Source organism: Phoxinus phoxinus, assembly GCF_949152265.1.
Source record: "Phoxinus phoxinus genome assembly, chromosome: 5".
Taxonomy (NCBI): domain Eukaryota; kingdom Metazoa; phylum Chordata; class Actinopteri; order Cypriniformes; family Leuciscidae; genus Phoxinus; species Phoxinus phoxinus.
This window is the reverse complement of record NC_136880.1, coordinates 23,330,544-23,347,267: the sequence shown is the minus strand read 5'-3', so window position 1 is coordinate 23,347,267 and position 16,724 is coordinate 23,330,544. Positions and strand designations below refer to the sequence as shown.

Below are 16,724 nucleotides of genomic sequence, written 5' to 3'. Positions count from 1 at the left end.
CTGAGAGTTTCACTCTTTAAGTTTCCAATGTGTTGAACTGCAAACAAAGCAAGCAGCGAATCACTAGCTAGACAAGGACTTCAAAACCAAGAGATCCTTAGGGGTTTGAGACATTAGCATATGAAATCTGAAATGCTGTGCATCTTATCAAACAAATCACCTATCCATTAACCACACACCACAGGTGCCTTTTGGACTTTTCACGCAAGAGGAAGATGGTACCAGAGGACAGTTTTATTATTTGAGTCAGAGCGGCTGTTAAGCAGTAAAACTGTGAGATTCTAGAGGATAGATTCATTTACATAGTCTCAGTGAACAGATACTAGCCTGCAATGTAATTGTTTGGGCGTCATATAAGCAGTTGTTTATTAAAGTGACGACGATGTTGCACGCATTGATTATGAAAACATAGGAGCAGCCATGGAGGTTTCAAAGTACAGTTAAGGTCAACACAAATACACCGTAATTTCCTGGAGGTTGACGGTTCAGTTTTTATAGGCCTTAAAAACATAAAGGGCTTAGGATAAAACAAGCTTCAGCATTGAGGCCGCCACTTAGATAAGTGTAATTAATTATTATGTTTAAGGAATAAGGACGGTAAGGTGTTACGTTCTGTGTTATTAGTCTCCATGGAGATGAGACTCAATCCAAACCAGCTGGTTAACTCGAGAAAACCATAAATTACCGGTACTTAAGGTGGGACCAATTATTTAAGTGTGTAGAAACTCTGAAGGTAGTCACACCCTACACACCGATAACCATTATTTATCTAAATGCATTCAATACCAGCCTCTAAGACAACCAGACGCGGAGCTTGATTTGGGCTGTGACTTCATTACCTAGATAAAACGCTTTTGCATTGTCAGAAAGGGAAATACACGATAAGCAGCACTAGATTTTCAGGGGTTTTTTTATATGAAAAGTCAGCTTTGCATCACAGTAATAAATTACATTTAAAAAATATTCAAAACAGTGCTTTTCAATTCTCAATATTACTGTTTTTCTTTGTGTTTGTTTAATGCATACTAACATTGCTGAATGTTTTGAACAGTCAGTAAATCATAAAATAATGTAAATGATTTCCAAATTAGCCTTATGAAACTTTAATATGCAAGCCAACTGCTGTCATTAAAAACGGTTAAATGTTTTTTTAAGTCTCTTATGCTCACCAAGGCTGCTTCTTTTTTCTTTTTTTTTTACAAAACAGTAAAAACAGAAATATTGTGAAATATAATTACAAATAACTTTTCAATTTTTTTTACAAGTTTTAAATTTGAAAAATGTATTTTCAAATGTAAAATCTTCTGATTTGAAATAAATTATAACATCATACATGCCTTTACTGTAACTTTTGATAAGCATCCTGGCTGAAAAAAAGTATCAATTTCTTTAAAAACTAACTAACTAACTAACTAAAAAAAAAAACTAAACAAAACTTGTGAACAGAAGTATAAATACAGTGATAAAAGCATGGTTTTGTGTAACCAGAGGCTTGATTTGGCGGGAGGGAATACATCAGTATGTAGATTACCGAGAGTTAAATTAGACTGTAGAAAAAAAAACCACATCCGCAGATACATGTACAAAGTTTCTTTACTTCAGCAGTGGAGTGCAACATGAAATGTCATTCAAAATGAAACTGAGTGATCAAACAGTATACAACGCTTTATCTTTGCCACAAATGACACTGCTTCAAGCAACTTAAATGGAAAAATAAACATAATATTGTTCATTTACGAAGACAGAAAGAAAAAAAAATGGAAGAGGGCTTATTTTTTATATTTATATATATATACTTAGGTTTAACTTACAAATCTCTCCTCTAAATTCTGATTGACGTCATATCTGAACATGATTCTCACCACCCTTAATGGACAAATGAAACCCTCCCCCACACCCCACCCCCGACAAAAGAGCCAACCTAGAAAGCCAGCGCTTGCAAGACTGATGATAAATGAAAAAATCCTCACAAATCGACAGACAGTGACGGGAGAACGTAATATGATTCAGACATTCAGACTCCATTTAACCTTCGCAGAAAATCTGCTTCCATCACACCAAACCCATGTTTTATGAGGCACACAGAAAGGCACAATACTCCATTTCACCAAAGCACCTTTAACGTTTCCCACAAATCATATGTGGTAAAATACTACAGTCTTTGTTCATTTAGGACAGCGAGGATGGTGTTGTTATGGCTTCTCAATTCTTATTGTTTCAAGTGCTACAACACAAAATGGAAACCTTTAGTTGTGAAGAACGGCCATTACGAAATACTGCCATCTGGTGTTTAATACAGTACAGACCAATGTCAATACCAGGTCATCGTTCAAGGCACCCAAATGAAAAAGTGGTAGATATAATCTATAGACGTACAGCATTGCTTTTACTGATATCTGCTTATGTACAACTTTAAAATGAAATCTTCAACATCCAATAACTTCCCTAAAATGACCTCTTTGTGACCGAGTTGTCTTGTTTAAAAAAAAAAAAAAAACGTTCATATTTTAGTGAAGATACAATTGGAGATGCATGTTGTGGTTAATTTAACATTGTCGTTCCCTAGAGCTTCTATGTGTGCTGGGAGAGGAAGGGCTTGCCAGATAAAGACGTCTTGCCATCCGATCAGGACTCGAAGTGAATGTCTTCTGGTAGAGGCCGAGTGAGCCAGGGCAGTGTGCCTGCATGCTAGAGGTCATGGAGCAGGAGGTTCTGTGCTCATGCTGAACCCTGTCCCGTCCGTGTATCTCACGCTCTGTCCTTGCGCTTCAGCTTATTGAGCTTCTTAGCGCTGCTGTTCTTGTTGAGCAGCTTCATGACACGCTCCTTGTGATCCAGCACCTTTAACATGGAATCACGGGCTTCCGTGATCTGGTCCATCACCAGCTTGCAGCGCTGCATGTTGCCCTATGCAGAGAAACAGTATTAAGATTAACATCAGTTATGTAACTACCACTCAAACGTTTGGGGTCAGAAAGATTTTTTTTTTTCTTAAAGAAATTAAGATGCATTAAATTGATCAAAACTGACAGTAAAACATTTATGATGCAAGATTTCTATTTCAAATAAATGCTTACATTTTGTTGATCAAAAAAAATTAATATATATATATATATATATAATAATAATAATAATATGAATATATATATATATATATATATATATATATATATATATATATATATATATATATATATATATATATATATATACACATACATACATACATACATACATACATAGCAAATCAGCAAATTAGAATGATTTCTGAAGGATCATGTGACACTGAAGACTATGGAAACATGTTTCCGCCACAGAATAAAATATTTTAAAAGATAATTGCGATTTTACATCTGACTGAGAATTGTTTTTAGAATTGTGAGATAAAAAGTAGCAATTACCTTTTTTATTTTTCATTCTGTGGTGGTCTGTGGAAGACTAGAGGTATGATGCTGAAAATATTGCTAAATTACATTTAAAAATATATATAAAAACAGAAAACTGTTATTTTAATCTGTAATAATGTTTTACAATATTACTGTTTTTACAGCAAAAAAAAAGGCAAAAGAGACTTCTTGAGCATGCCTTGGTGAGCAAAAGAGACTTCTTGAGCATGCCTTGGTGAGCAAAAGAGACTTCTCAAAAACATGAAAAAAATTACATATTTTACAATTGATTACATTTTAGTTTGCCTGAATGACTTAATCCGTATAGGAAATATGAGTATTAAGAAAACTTAAAAAATAAAGTAGTGATGCACAGATATTCTGGTTCATGCTATGACCGATAACCAATAAAGGGGCCGATATTAAAAGAATACACTATTCGGTCTAAATAAAACAAAAGATTAAAATTAATTGTTTTAAATGCTACAAGAGAATTTAAGCATCACACCATCATGTACAGTATGAAAATGGATATTCATTTTGAGATTTGTTAAAGATTACATTTAACAGGGTTATTAAATTATTATACAATTTAAATTACATTTTCTGTGTCATTGCAATGACACAATACTGACTGAGTAATCTAAATGTAAAAATAGAGGAAATAAGCATGTAATATCCAACATTGATCGATACCAATGAATAATAATAATAACCGACATTGTACCAATATATTGTGCACATACTGATAGATCTCCAGAAGAAGATTTAAGCAAGCAAATGTTTTAATCTTGCTGATAACCTATTTGAAAGTGATCATATGTGGTAAAAAGTGATAAGTGGCTCTCACCTGTATGAGCTCATTTATACGGTGAATATCATCATCTGCTCCGGCCTTCTTCTTCGGAACGAGGCCTTCCTGGAGAGTCGTCAGACGACTATAGACATCATGCTCCAGATTAGTCTGCAGGCAGGTGACAAAAACACATCCACTGTTTTGACTGAATTCATGCCAGTTACTGGTGATATGATGAACTAAAGCTTCAGAGCAAGTTTTACCAGCTGCATGAGCTGAGCTGCACAGAGGTGAATTTTCCAGCCCTGGGCTCTGCATGCCACTCCCTTCTGATTGGCCACATCCTGCAGGGTTCCCTTCTTGTCTTCTGATTGGATTGCACAAACTGGTATTAATGAATGACTGATGACAGACTATATTTCTTGTATTAATGCAAAATGGACAAGTGAGTGATGAGCCTAGACAGACCCTTGACACGGATGTCGGTGTATCTCTGAAAGTGGTGGTACGCTGCTTTCCAGGGGTTGCGGTAGTGGCGCAGCAGAGTGACCGGAGGCCGAACTCGGGTAGGAACATACCGAACTCCCTCTTCATCTGCAGTGAAACAGATACACTCAATTTTGGCATTAAAGGAGCCACAATGTCTTGTACTGAAACTGAGGTTCTTAAAGTGAACACAAATCATTAGACAACTTGTGAGAAGTCAAAACTACAGCTAGTCACACAATTTCTGCCATAAGAGCAACTGCAGAATCTAGTCATCTCCAGAACAACTTACGAGCCAAGATTATTCTGATCTTTATCACTACGTGGGTTTATCTAATTCCAGCAATGTTATTACATTTGGCCCTTGTTCAATTATGTTACGACACAGTCACCATTGTCGTTTCATAATGCACTACTTAGAACAAAGGTTAGTGGACTACTGGACTTTCACAAGCAGAAGGCAGTAAAAGTCTTAAGATGTTCCATAGAGAAAGAAGTGAAAACACACACATATATATATATATATATTATTTTTTTTTATAGATTAAAATACAAAAAATGTGTTCAACTAATTAAAATATATGGAGTACAGCAAATTCACTTTTTTTTGTTGCATTGTGGCACAAATTTCATGCCAATATTCCCCCAAGTAGCAGTAGTCTTCTGCAATATAGATAAAAACTATTTAATGTAAATTATTAAATAATTATTTTAATTATTTATTTAAATGATAAAACTAATTTTTTAAAGATGTGAAATTAAATGTGAAATACCATGGTAGTATTTGCAGTTCTCTTCTAGGTCCCCTGACTAAACCTGGTTTCCCACAAGGATTTTTTTTCTCCATTTCTGTCACCAATGGAGTTTGGGTTCCTTGCCACTTTCGCCTTTTGACTTGCTTAGTTTGGGACACTCAATATTCAGCAATATCATTGATTTGAATGGACTGACACTATCGGATGAAAACTGAACTGAGCTGGATCATTTTCCTCCAGAGCTGCTTTAAAGATGAATTGAACTCGATCCATAATTTATTAACTTTACAGTTATTGAACCGAACTGAATCAACATGATTTCAGCTGCTTTACAGCAGAATTGAATTCATTGAATAATTGTTTTCCTGTTTATCCCAGTAAAACTGCTTTGAAACAATCTGTGTTATATAAAGCACTATATAAATAAAGGTAACTTGACTAGTGAATTTATGGCAATTCTAATTTTTTTCTCCAAAAGTGAAAACATTGTCCTATATATTAGAGGTCTGCAAAAGAGTGCGGAGCGGGACGAGATTTGAACTGCTGAGTGCGGATGCGGGAGGGAAGATATCTGGACGGGAAGCGACAGATATGGTTTACAGAGACAGCACGCAGAAGTCTGTAACTTGAAATATGAAGCGGTGTGCCTGTGGAAATTTGGGCGAAATAATACCTGGAACAAGACAGAATCGAACCAGACCGGGATTGAAAAATAAGCCTACACCCTTTCCTAAGGGCTTTTGCAGGCGGGAACGGGACAAAACATAAAAGTTTTGGGCGGGAGCGGGATACAATCGAACATTTTTGGCAGAATCAGTAGATTATTAGTATTTGCTGTAGAGAATTTATGTTGATTCAAACAATATGAAATAATTAACCTGATTGTCCTAATTGTCAAAAAAAAAAAAGATCTCAGATTATCGAACCTCAGATTCAAGAACCTTATTAGATCTTGGTAACTCATCTTCAATTTCTAAAAACTGTAATGAAGCTTACCGATGTATTCTTTAGGAGGGGACTTGCGTTTCTCTGCACGTAGGCTGAGGGGTTTGGGTGGGAATTTCTCCTCATCTGTGCTGTTGGTTTCCATCATCTCGCTCTCCTCAGTGGAGATGATGTGCTGTTGCTTGCGGGGCTTCTTTCTGGGTGAGGCTCCCAGGGTGACGTCTGTAGCAGGGACTGCCAACATCTGTGCACCACTGTTTGGCCCTGATGTCACTGAGGGGGTTTGAGGAGAAAGACAGTTAAATCAGTTGATACTTCTGGTTTTGATACGTGTATCACATCATTTTCTTTTCATCGTTTCAGTTTATACACAATGTGGCACTGGGAAGAGATGTAAAATACTGGTTGAATAAATGAATCTCAATTTTAATATATAGGTTGACTACTAGTGTAAAACCTTGTTTGCATAAAGATCTCACCTGGTTTTGTAGTTTCCATAGGCTCCGCCTCTTGCTTAATATTTATCTCTGGAAGGGTGGAGCTGATGGCACATGCTGAAGTGGTGCTGGCTGCTGGCTGAGTGGGAGGGGCCACTACATTGGCCATGGAGGGGATTGGCGGGGTGACTGCCATGGCAGGGGGTATGGCTGAGAGAGCAGGAGTGGGTTGAGAGGGAGGCGTGGCTGACGTCAGGAGGGAGGGGAGAGGATGAGAGGCCAGCTGGGGGGGAGGTGGTCCCAAGTGTTGCGGTTGCTGTTCATTTCCCTGGCTAGTAATAGCCTCTATAGCCGCAGCTACTGATGGAACGAGGCTCATGTGGATGTCAGGTTTGGGCTTCACTCTGCCAAAGGGATTTGGAGATTTAGTGTTTATAAAGCAGAGCTGCAATTTAAGACCAAGTGATACTACAAAGAGAATGATAAATTATCTTAAAATCAATTTGAATATTTCATACCCTGCAGGACGTGGTGATCCTGATGCACTCCTGATGTGTCCATCCATTCTAGGGGTTGTGGAGTCACTGAGATGACCTGGGATCAGGTTCTTCCTAACTGCAGCACTTTAGTAAACCAAAAAGACGGATTCATCTTGAGAATGTCAATATTTTTTTTCTAAAAGAATGTTAAACTACTAATTAAAACATAGAAGAACGTAGTAGAAACATTTTACAGGTGATTCACATCAGCATTGTCATTGTTAAATAAAACTAAAACTATTAAAATAGTTTTAACACTGACTCTTAACACTGAACATGAAAAGTATAGGTCATAATTCAAACTAAATTCAGAAAGGGAAAATAAATAAATTATATCTTAAGTATTATATTTAAGGCCACTTAAGTTTTCATTTGGCCACTATCTTAATGATAATTAAGCAATTAGCTACAGTCTTCTTCTGTAATGTGAGTGACAAAAGATTTAAATAGTTAAGTACAATTGTAAAGTTGTAATTGAATCAAGATAGTAGTCATTTATTTATCATTGTGTCATTTGTTTATCATTTTATAAATGTGTCTAGACAAGATGATTTTCATTAGTGCATTTAAGTAATGAAAACTTTTTTTGCATTACAGATGCAATTCATATTTGGGAAGAAAATAACTTCACAAAATGAATTTTTTTTTCTCCAAATTATGATTTCTTAATTATTGTTTGTAATTAGGACATCTCAATGAGATATACACTTGAGCAATACAGCCAAGAACATGACAATATTGACTATTGAGTTTGTCATGTTTACCCTTCATGGGCAGGTTTCTTGCGCAGAATGCTGGGTCGAGGGGACGTCACAAGGGAGGGGGTTGCAGCGTTGGCACTCTGACTGTGCGTCTGGGCCACAGTGGTGGCAGGCTGACTGTTGTTGAACGCATTGCTAATAGAGTTAGCCACGAGAGTGGAACCATCGGCCAGTACAACTGAAGAAAAACACCATAGAAAGACACTTATCATTACTGTTTCACTTTAAGAAAGGTTTCTTTGTATGCAGTTGTTTGGTATAAACATGCAAAGAACTAAAGGTGGATCCTAATGTAAGATTCAGAGCTGATCTGAGGCTCCTCACCTGAAGCTTTAGACTCTGTTGGGGGTTGTTGTTGGTTGATTGGTGTGGGCTGAATGCTGGTGGTGGTGATCTGGGCAGACGTATGGAGGCCCTGGGCTTGGATGGGCGTGGGCTGGATGCCCTGTGCTGTCATGGCACCTGGCTGAATGTTCTGAGTGTTGATCTGGGTGATGCGGTCCACCGTCATCAGCTGCATAGAGTTCAGATGAACTGCAGATGCAACTCCTACACTGGCTTGAGCAGGCATGGCTGCACTGGGCGCCTGAGCAGTAACTGTGTCCACACAACAAACAAATATTAATAACCTAAAGCCAAAATTAATTAGTACCCAACAATTTCAAATCAAGTTTCCTGTGCAGGAAAATCATTTAGCTTAATCTAATATTAATGTAAGCACCACATGGTACCTGGATAAGGGCGTATGGATGACACAGAGCTGGTGATAGGGGTGTACGTGTGGGTCAGCGGATACGGTGCTGATGGGTAGGTGGGCAGGAAGTACTGGAACTGCACTGGAACAGATTGTCTGTGGGGAGCCATAAAACACCTTATTAAAAGCAGGGCAAACAGAATGAACCTGATCTGGAGATTGCCAGTTAGCAGCCAAAAACACATTTCAAATGTATTCAATATAGGATTTATACCTGTTGTCAGTGCGGTTCTCCATGGTTATGGGGTTGGGAGAGGAGCGATGACCAGAGATAGGGATGAGGTTGCCCCGTTCTCCAGTGTATTCGGACTGGATACGTGGTGATATGTGTGTGTTGGGTTGCGGAACGACTTTAGCTAAAAGTGGCAGAGGGGGCAAAACCAATAATTAATTCCTTAAGGTAAAGATAATTCCTTCAGGTAAAAATGTAACCATTTTACAAGCAAAATCAATGCAAACAATTGCTCTGTTGCAAGTATGTAAAGGCATCATAGTTAGGATGCTGTGCCATCTAGTTAGGATGTAGGCAGTGCAGTAGGTTTTCAAATATAAGTATTTGTGTTTCTGCTAAAGTATCTGTTAAAAATATGCAAATTTTCCCCAGTATTCAACTAAAGTCACTTTAGAGCAAGTCGGTTCACTCTGCAAAGACAGTTGTTATGCCCCCAGGCAGATATTTCCAGCCATACAAGTACAGTTCATATCTGTTTGAATGGGGAAGGAATTAAATCAATTAGGGCTGCACGACAATATATATATATATAAAAAAGACATTTGCGATATTTTGTTTTACTGCTGTATATTTAGCGATATGATTTTTTTTAACCAGACTTGTATAGCTATATTTGGAAAGAATGAATCATTCTAGAATGATTGGTGTGATTTTACAGGGGAGTGCATCTGCATAGAAAAAACATTTTATAAAAAAAAAACTTAAAAATTACATTTACTCAGAGGACTTTTTTTGATTGCGAACTAGAACTGCACTATGATGACAAAAATCATAAATGTTGATTGTTTTCCTTGATATTGTGATTGCGATTATTAATGTCATCAATAGAATTTACATTAAAATCCTCTTTTGTGTGTGTATGGGGGCAAGGCAACTGCATGTCATATTCTTTAGGTTATACAGGAGAGGAATCCTAAATCTTTAGGAGAGGGCGCTGTTTAAAATCAGTACAACTGTCGGACATAAATCATCTTTGGTCAGTCACCAAGTGTACATTTCCACGACAATGATGCGATGCACTAAAAAAGTTTTTCCTTTGTGTTTTTTTGCGTACAGACGACAACATTGTCAAAATGATCCCCGAAAATGGATCGGCGAAAATGACTAAAATCGTTATATTCTGCTGCCAGGCCAGTAGTTGGCAATGTCACTTTGTAAAGAAACACTACGTGCCTATAGAATGAACACCACATAATATGCGCGAGCATGACATCACTGTTCTCACAAATTTGCGTTTTTGTAGTTTACGTGGAGACAATAATGGTATCGTTTTCAAAAAACTAACATTTTGAAACGCGTTTAAAAAATTTGTGTTTTCAGGCCCCCAAAACGGCCAAAATGCATAGAAATTCTGTGTTTAGTTGAAAATGGTGTTGTGTAAACGGCCCCTAATATTACTTTGGTAAAAAATAGAACCACCAAACATGTTAAACTGTTGCATCCCCATGTTTTTCATTCAGTCAGTAGGTGCCAAAATATTGCTATGGTTCCCACTGCCAGTCATCCCAATTTCATCAGTGACTCACACACGCAACTGCATTTAAATGTATGCGTCACTCCTGAAACTTTGCAGTCTGTACGTGGACGTTGGTCCTCTTAGAAGTATGAAAAATAAAACTTGAATTGAAATTGTAAATGAATTATAAACGGAAAGCAAGTAAAACGCACATTCTGTATAATCACTGAAGATGTCACTCATGTGAAAACTTCCGTTATACTAATCAATGAAGCAGACTACACTGCACAAAGAACATCTTATTTACACCGTGTCTACACTTTGTTGGTTACAAATCACAAAAATGCCATTTTGAGCAGATTTCATCTGTGCAGCGACTCATTTAAACACCTCTTTAACGAGTCTTTTAGCAACCAAATCTACCTTTTCAGTGTTTTTCTTGTGTTCCTCACTCATTTGACTGTGCACACGCTGAGCCTGCATGTCACTCACTAGCAACAAACTATGTTTTGTAAATAAAGTTAACCAACACACACACCGCGCTCTCCCAGCTAAATAGGTGCTAAGACCCATGTATGCAAAAAAGGTCTGCACTCTAAAAATCTTTTATTGTAAACCAGAGATAAAGTTAGCAAACGTTTTGACTCTTTGCCTTCGTCAGTGTCGAAATGTATTGTTTACAATAAAATATTTTTAGAGTGCAGACCTTTTTTGCATTAAAAAAAATCTGTGTATCCAAGAACCTTTAAATCAGAGTTAGTTGTTATATCAGAATATATAGTTGTTATATTTCTCTTGTAGATTAGTCATGGAAAATGAAAACCATGCAAGTTTTACTTTTGCTATTTTTGTTCTAAGTTTACTTTACTGTGCCTATTGGTCAAAGACTACAGATTTTGGCCTAGGATCAGAAGAATCTATTGGGATTTGCAAAGTTGGTCTCAGAGCCATAGCTGAGCGCCGCGGACAGATGCCGAGTGTCACCGCTGGAGTGCATACACTCATTAAAAAAAATAATGTGTTTGACTTTTTTTAACAGTGGCATGCTTCTCATATGGAGTGCGACCCCCTTTACAATATTAGATAATGTAACTACACTTCTGTGGTAATAGAAAAAACAATCCCAGAGCAGATGAGCTAAAGGTAACTTACCCACAGGGATAGTGGATGTGGTCACTGCTGAGGCATGAGAGGAGTGGGAGGCCACCGTCATGGTGACAATGTTGCTACTGGATAATTGAGTGTGGGGGGTGGAGCCTTTAAAAAAGGTGTTAAAATAACATATCAGACTTAGTACTATAATACATCTGTAAACACAATAGTCTATGTGATGTGCATAGATGCTTCTGAATCACAGGTGTATAGAGTAGACTTATGACCTGTTGTAGAGGGTGATGGTGCAGTATTGGTGGCCAGAATTGGAGCCACTGTTGCGGCAGCCACAGGTGTCACAGTGCTGAAAATGGGCTTCTAAGACAGAGGAAAAAATAGGTATAACTTTCCTTGAGCTTAGTATTTTTTTTTTACAAATATTTCCAGAAGGACAGGGCAGAATGCTTTCAACCTGTGCAGAGTGAGGAAGGGCTTTCTGAGCAGCAATGGCAGGGTGGGAGGGCAGGGTGATCCGCGTGGGTGTGTCGCGTGAGGGTGGAGGGCGTTGGATACTCAAGGTCGCTTGGGGTGGGTGGATCGTCACTGCTGAACGACTAGAATCAATCAACAAGACAATCATTTTCTACAGTTCAACTACTTTAAATTCAGTGCATGTGCTTTATCTAAAGTGGATGCATCTTACCCGTGTACCATGTCTCCGGAGTGGGCAGCCACTGTGGTGATGACCGGAGACTGAGGTCTGGTGGCATTCACTGGAGCCACTACTGTAGGCAGAACAGCCGTAGAGGTAGTGACTATAGGCCTAGACTGTAACACAAACAGATATCAGGCTTTGTTAACGAATCCGTGTTTTAAATAGATCCCAAAATGCGTTAGCTGTATTAACCTGAATAGGTTGATGGATAATGTGCTGGACTGTAGGCTGCCCCGTGGCGGAGCTCGGGCCAGCTGCTGGTCTCAGCACTGTGGTTCCTTTGGAGCTTGACATCACAGCCGCAGCAGCCGCTCCTGTGATAACAAAACAAAATCAGTTAGTGCGCCAACACAAATTTGTTTGATATGAGATGCATTTATCTGTAAACTCACCTCTGGGTAAATGGGAGGTGAAAGGATGCGGAGGAGCAGCCGAGGATCCGATCTGCAGCGCAGGGGCTCCACTGCGGATGATCTGCACGTTCGTCATTAGATGATGCAGGTTACCAGTGTGACCCTTATTGTGACCAAAAAGAACAAAAATATTAAAACCAAACTGAAGGTCACAGCAAGGCCCGACACATGGGGAAATATGACATCTTAACGGAGTCCTTTCATCAATTGTTTTAAGAATACAAAAAATATATTTGATATTTTTTAGAACTGTTTTTTTTTTTTTTTTAAGAATGTGCATTAATTTAAATATTAAATAATTTTTTCTATGCAAATGTTTATTTAGGTAAACAATTATGAGAGAAAAATGACAGAATTCAATAATAATTCAATTAAAAACACCAGCAACAAAATGCCACTGTGTGCCGTCTTTTATTTTAACTATTTACTTAAAAAAATAAAATAATAATAATTATCTTTTTTCAATACTAATCTAAATTAACTAGTGTCCTACAAAATATCTAACATTAAATAAATTAACAATTACTATTATCAACTGAACACAATTATTTATTTATTAATTATTAATATTTATTATCATTTAAATTTCAAAACTGGAAATATATTTTTTTGTTATCCGTGAAAAATCACAATTAATTACAGAAAACACTGTGATTTTTATATATAGGTGAATAGATAACACACAGACAGACACACCACACACACACACAAAGTAACTTCTAATGCAGCAAAATTGTTTATATTTATCTAAAAGCATTACTAACCTGCTGACCACTGATGGTTGCCACAGGAATACCAGAGGCCTGTGTAGACTCCATGGTAGCGGTGATATGAGCCTTAGAGGGGAGGGTGAGGTGGCCCGGTGTTGACACAGGTGCTGGAGCTATCACACGGCTTGGCATGGTCGTCTTCAGGGCAGGCTGGAAAGAGAAGAGTAATGCATGCAAATATTTGCCTTTTTTATATTTGCCTATATTGGACATTTTCAGGGAGAAGACAAGAGGGATCAACTTTATAAACTGACGGGATTTTAAGTATCAAAGCCCCCAAACCCGTGTACCTTCAGAGGACCCTCAGTGAAGGCTAGGGAAAGACCCTGTGGGAGGTGGGATGGTGCTGCTGACACAGAGACGGATGTGCCTGGCTGGATGGGGAGGTGCTGAGGGAGAGGGGGCAGAGTCGGAGCTATTCCGTGGGGTAAGGGATGAGTCTGGGGTTGGGGGTAGGGTCGCACCACTACCGTCTCCTGCTTGTCATCTCTGAACACTGTGGCTCCAATGGACATCAGCTCACGCGGAGCATGATTAGAGTCTTCATGTCCTCCTTAATAAAACCACATTAAGTCAATATTGATGGTGTAAAGTGTTTAATGACATAAACAGGCTTGTTGTACACTACACAACTGTTTAAAAGTTTAGGATCAGCAAGGACGCATTACATTGATCAAAAGTGACAGTAAAGACATTAATAATGTTATGGTTTCCACTTTCCTCTAAAATATTAAAGGGTTAGCTCACCCAAAAAAGAAAATTCTGTCATTTTATTTACTCTCCCTCATGTCATTCCAAACGCGTAAGAAATTCGTTCATCTTCAAAAACCAAATGAAGAGCTTTCTGTCCCTCCTTTGGCAGCTATTCAACAAAGAGATCATAAAAATAATCCATAATGAATTGAGCGGTTTAGTGGGCACCCAGCGGAGGGGGTGTGTGCACCTGAGACATGTCTCTCTGTAGGCAAGGGCGTGGTGAGCTGGTACCTGCTTACCTCATGCAGTACCACAACATCCAATGGGAAAAATCAACTGCAGTAGCCACTGTTCAACCTGAAGAGGGCAGCACTCCGACATTTTAACACCATATATTGTAGAATTAAAACACTTGATACCAATGTCAACTAATTTACTTGAATCAATGAACAGCATTAATAAAGCCCTAGTCTTACAGATCATTAACTAAAAAAAAAGTTATTTTAGGGTTTATTTACCCTTTAAGCTTTCATTCACATGATATAAACATTGATCAGCGAACATAAACAGAAGCTCAACTAAACCTGACTGACACCGTGAGAACCTCATTGGTTTTTGCGGAAGCTCAAACGTGTTGCATAACACACGAGAATTAACCTCATTGGTTCCTGCTGAAGCTCAAACGTGTTGCGCAACAAGAATAAACCTCATTGGTTCTCGCACGTCAAGCAAACATGCTTGAGCCTCCGTTTACCACAACTTATGTGTGAGATAATTAATGTTTATATGTGAATAAAAGCCTAAATTAAATTCATTTATGATATAAAGTGATTGTGTCTCTTCAGAAAATTTGGACTAAACCGCTCGATTCATATAGATTAGTTTTACGATCTCTTTATGAACTTTTTGAAGCGTCAAAGTGGTAGTTGCTTTGCTGTCAATGGAGTACAGAAAGCTCACAGATTTCATTAAAATATCTTTATTTGTGTTTCGAAGATGAACAAAAGTCTGACGGGTTTGGAACGACATGAGGGTGAGTAATTAATGACACAATTTAATTTTTTTGTGTGAAGTGAACTAACCCTTTAAGGTGCACAACTGTTTTCAACATTGATCATACTAATTAATATTTCTTGAGCACTGGATCAACATATTCTAATGATTAGATTGAAAACCATAACAGACTTCTTTCAAAAACATAAACTTCTTACCGACCCCCAAAATTTAAATGGTAATGTATATAAACTAACATTTATAAAGATCAGTTAAGCATTAATTAACATTACAGAGGTTTTGGCGTGAGATTCTGGTTTGTTTAATACTAGTTTGTATAAGTCAGTGCATCGTAAACCTGTATTCTTTTGACTTCCTGAAAGTCCTGTAGTGTTACTGCCTGGTGTTTGTCCTTGTCCCAGACCAGATGGCAGACCTGGACGTGGATACTGCTGAGAACTCATCTTCACGACCTCTCACGTTCTTCCTGAAAAAGTACAACATAAAAAGAGCATAATGCAGCGTGCAATAGAGAAGAAAAATGCTTTTACTTCGAACAAAGAGCCACATCACACCGGCTGCAGTGCAGAATAGTACTTGATTCTCTGCAATGCTCACACTCACACCACATGATCTACAAAAAATTCAGTCAATAGCTTTAGCATGGGACCGCTTTTTCAGACGTTCACCTTGCATGCATTTTTATATTAACCAAATAATAATGGCTATTAAAGTTACAATAAACCACTAAATAAACCAACTGAAGGTATTTTCTACAAAATATCAGGTAGCGATGCTTCTCGCAATAGTGTCATCTCATTCAAATATGTTTACTAGGGTTATGACTAGGGTACATACCTTCAATTTAACGACAAATTATAAAGTAAACTCGTTTACTCCTTTATTGTTTCTGGTCGTAGCTGACTGTGTAACATTAACGGTTGTCAGGACACTAGAACTAGCAGCTTTTGTTCCTTGATGAGCTCCTGAGTTTATCATGTAGATATGTTAAAAACATATATGCAGTCGAATTTAAAATACTGATTAGTACATAACCATATAATCGTCCTTTTAATGATTAAGAATGAGTTTTAGAAAACAAAACAGTCACGGTTGCTAGTAGCCCAAAAATCTTATGAGTCATTTCAACGAGACATGATTATTTCTTTCAAATGCACGTTAACGGTTGTAACCCTGCAACTGAAGAAATGTGCACACGTCGAATACGTTATCCTAAAAGCGTTGTTGTGTTTACAAATGCAAAATCCCAGCATTACCGTAAACACGACGCCCGTACTCTCCATTCACTTCGTATCCCGGCAAGCAAATCAACCATTGGTATCAACGGGAATCTAGCTTCAGTATGTCGCTTCCGGTCCCGATTTTCAAAACAAAAGTCCTCGAAGGTGGCACTGGCATGGTGCCTTAAAGGGATAGTTCACCCAAAAATGAAAATTCTGTCATCATTTACTCACCCTCAAGTTGTTCCAAACATGTA

At 37.9% G+C, this 16,724-nt stretch overlaps 1 protein-coding gene across 2 annotated transcripts; it reads right to left on the bottom strand.

Moving 5' to 3' along the window:
* Positions 1-1,575: 1,575 nt before the first annotated feature.
* On the bottom strand, positions 1,576-16,628 carry sap130b (Sin3A-associated protein b). 2 transcript variants are annotated; one of them, XM_079614059.1, is made up of 21 exons: positions 16,504-16,628; positions 15,585-15,713; positions 13,828-14,090; positions 13,532-13,687; positions 12,747-12,870; positions 12,547-12,668; positions 12,343-12,467; positions 12,112-12,253; positions 11,927-12,017; positions 11,700-11,804; positions 9,074-9,215; positions 8,837-8,955; positions 8,430-8,702; positions 8,109-8,283; positions 7,324-7,428; positions 6,848-7,209; positions 6,420-6,641; positions 4,651-4,776; positions 4,446-4,549; positions 4,237-4,350; positions 1,576-2,907 (listed from the first exon to the last, which is right to left on the bottom strand). In XM_079614059.1, exons 2-21 carry the CDS (start codon positions 15,688-15,690, stop codon positions 2,749-2,751), a joined length of 3,135 nt encoding a protein of 1,044 aa, XP_079470185.1. In that variant the 5' UTR covers positions 15,691-15,713; positions 16,504-16,628; the 3' UTR covers positions 1,576-2,748. The 2 variants fall into 2 exon arrangements, with proteins under 2 accessions (XP_079470185.1, XP_079470186.1); XM_079614060.1 differs by having other exon boundaries at positions 1,577-2,907; positions 4,446-4,546; positions 16,504-16,586.
* Between the last annotated feature and the right edge of the window lie 96 nt (positions 16,629-16,724).

What these genes read in the sequence shown, in the direction of transcription:
- sap130b (XM_079614059.1), bottom strand. Translation starts at nt 15,690, where the DNA reads ATGAGTTCTCAGCAGTATCCACGTCCAGGTCTGCCATCTGGTCTGGGA. An exon ending in AACAGAGTCTAAAGCTTCAG is followed by an intron (nt 8,284 to 8,429) that starts GTGAGGAGCCTC and finishes GTTTTTCTTCAG; the next exon opens with TTGTACTGGCCGATGGTTCC. An exon ending in AAGAAACCTGCCCATGAAGG is followed by an intron (nt 7,429 to 8,108) that starts GTAAACATGACA and finishes GGTTTACTAAAG; the next exon opens with TGCTGCAGTTAGGAAGAACC.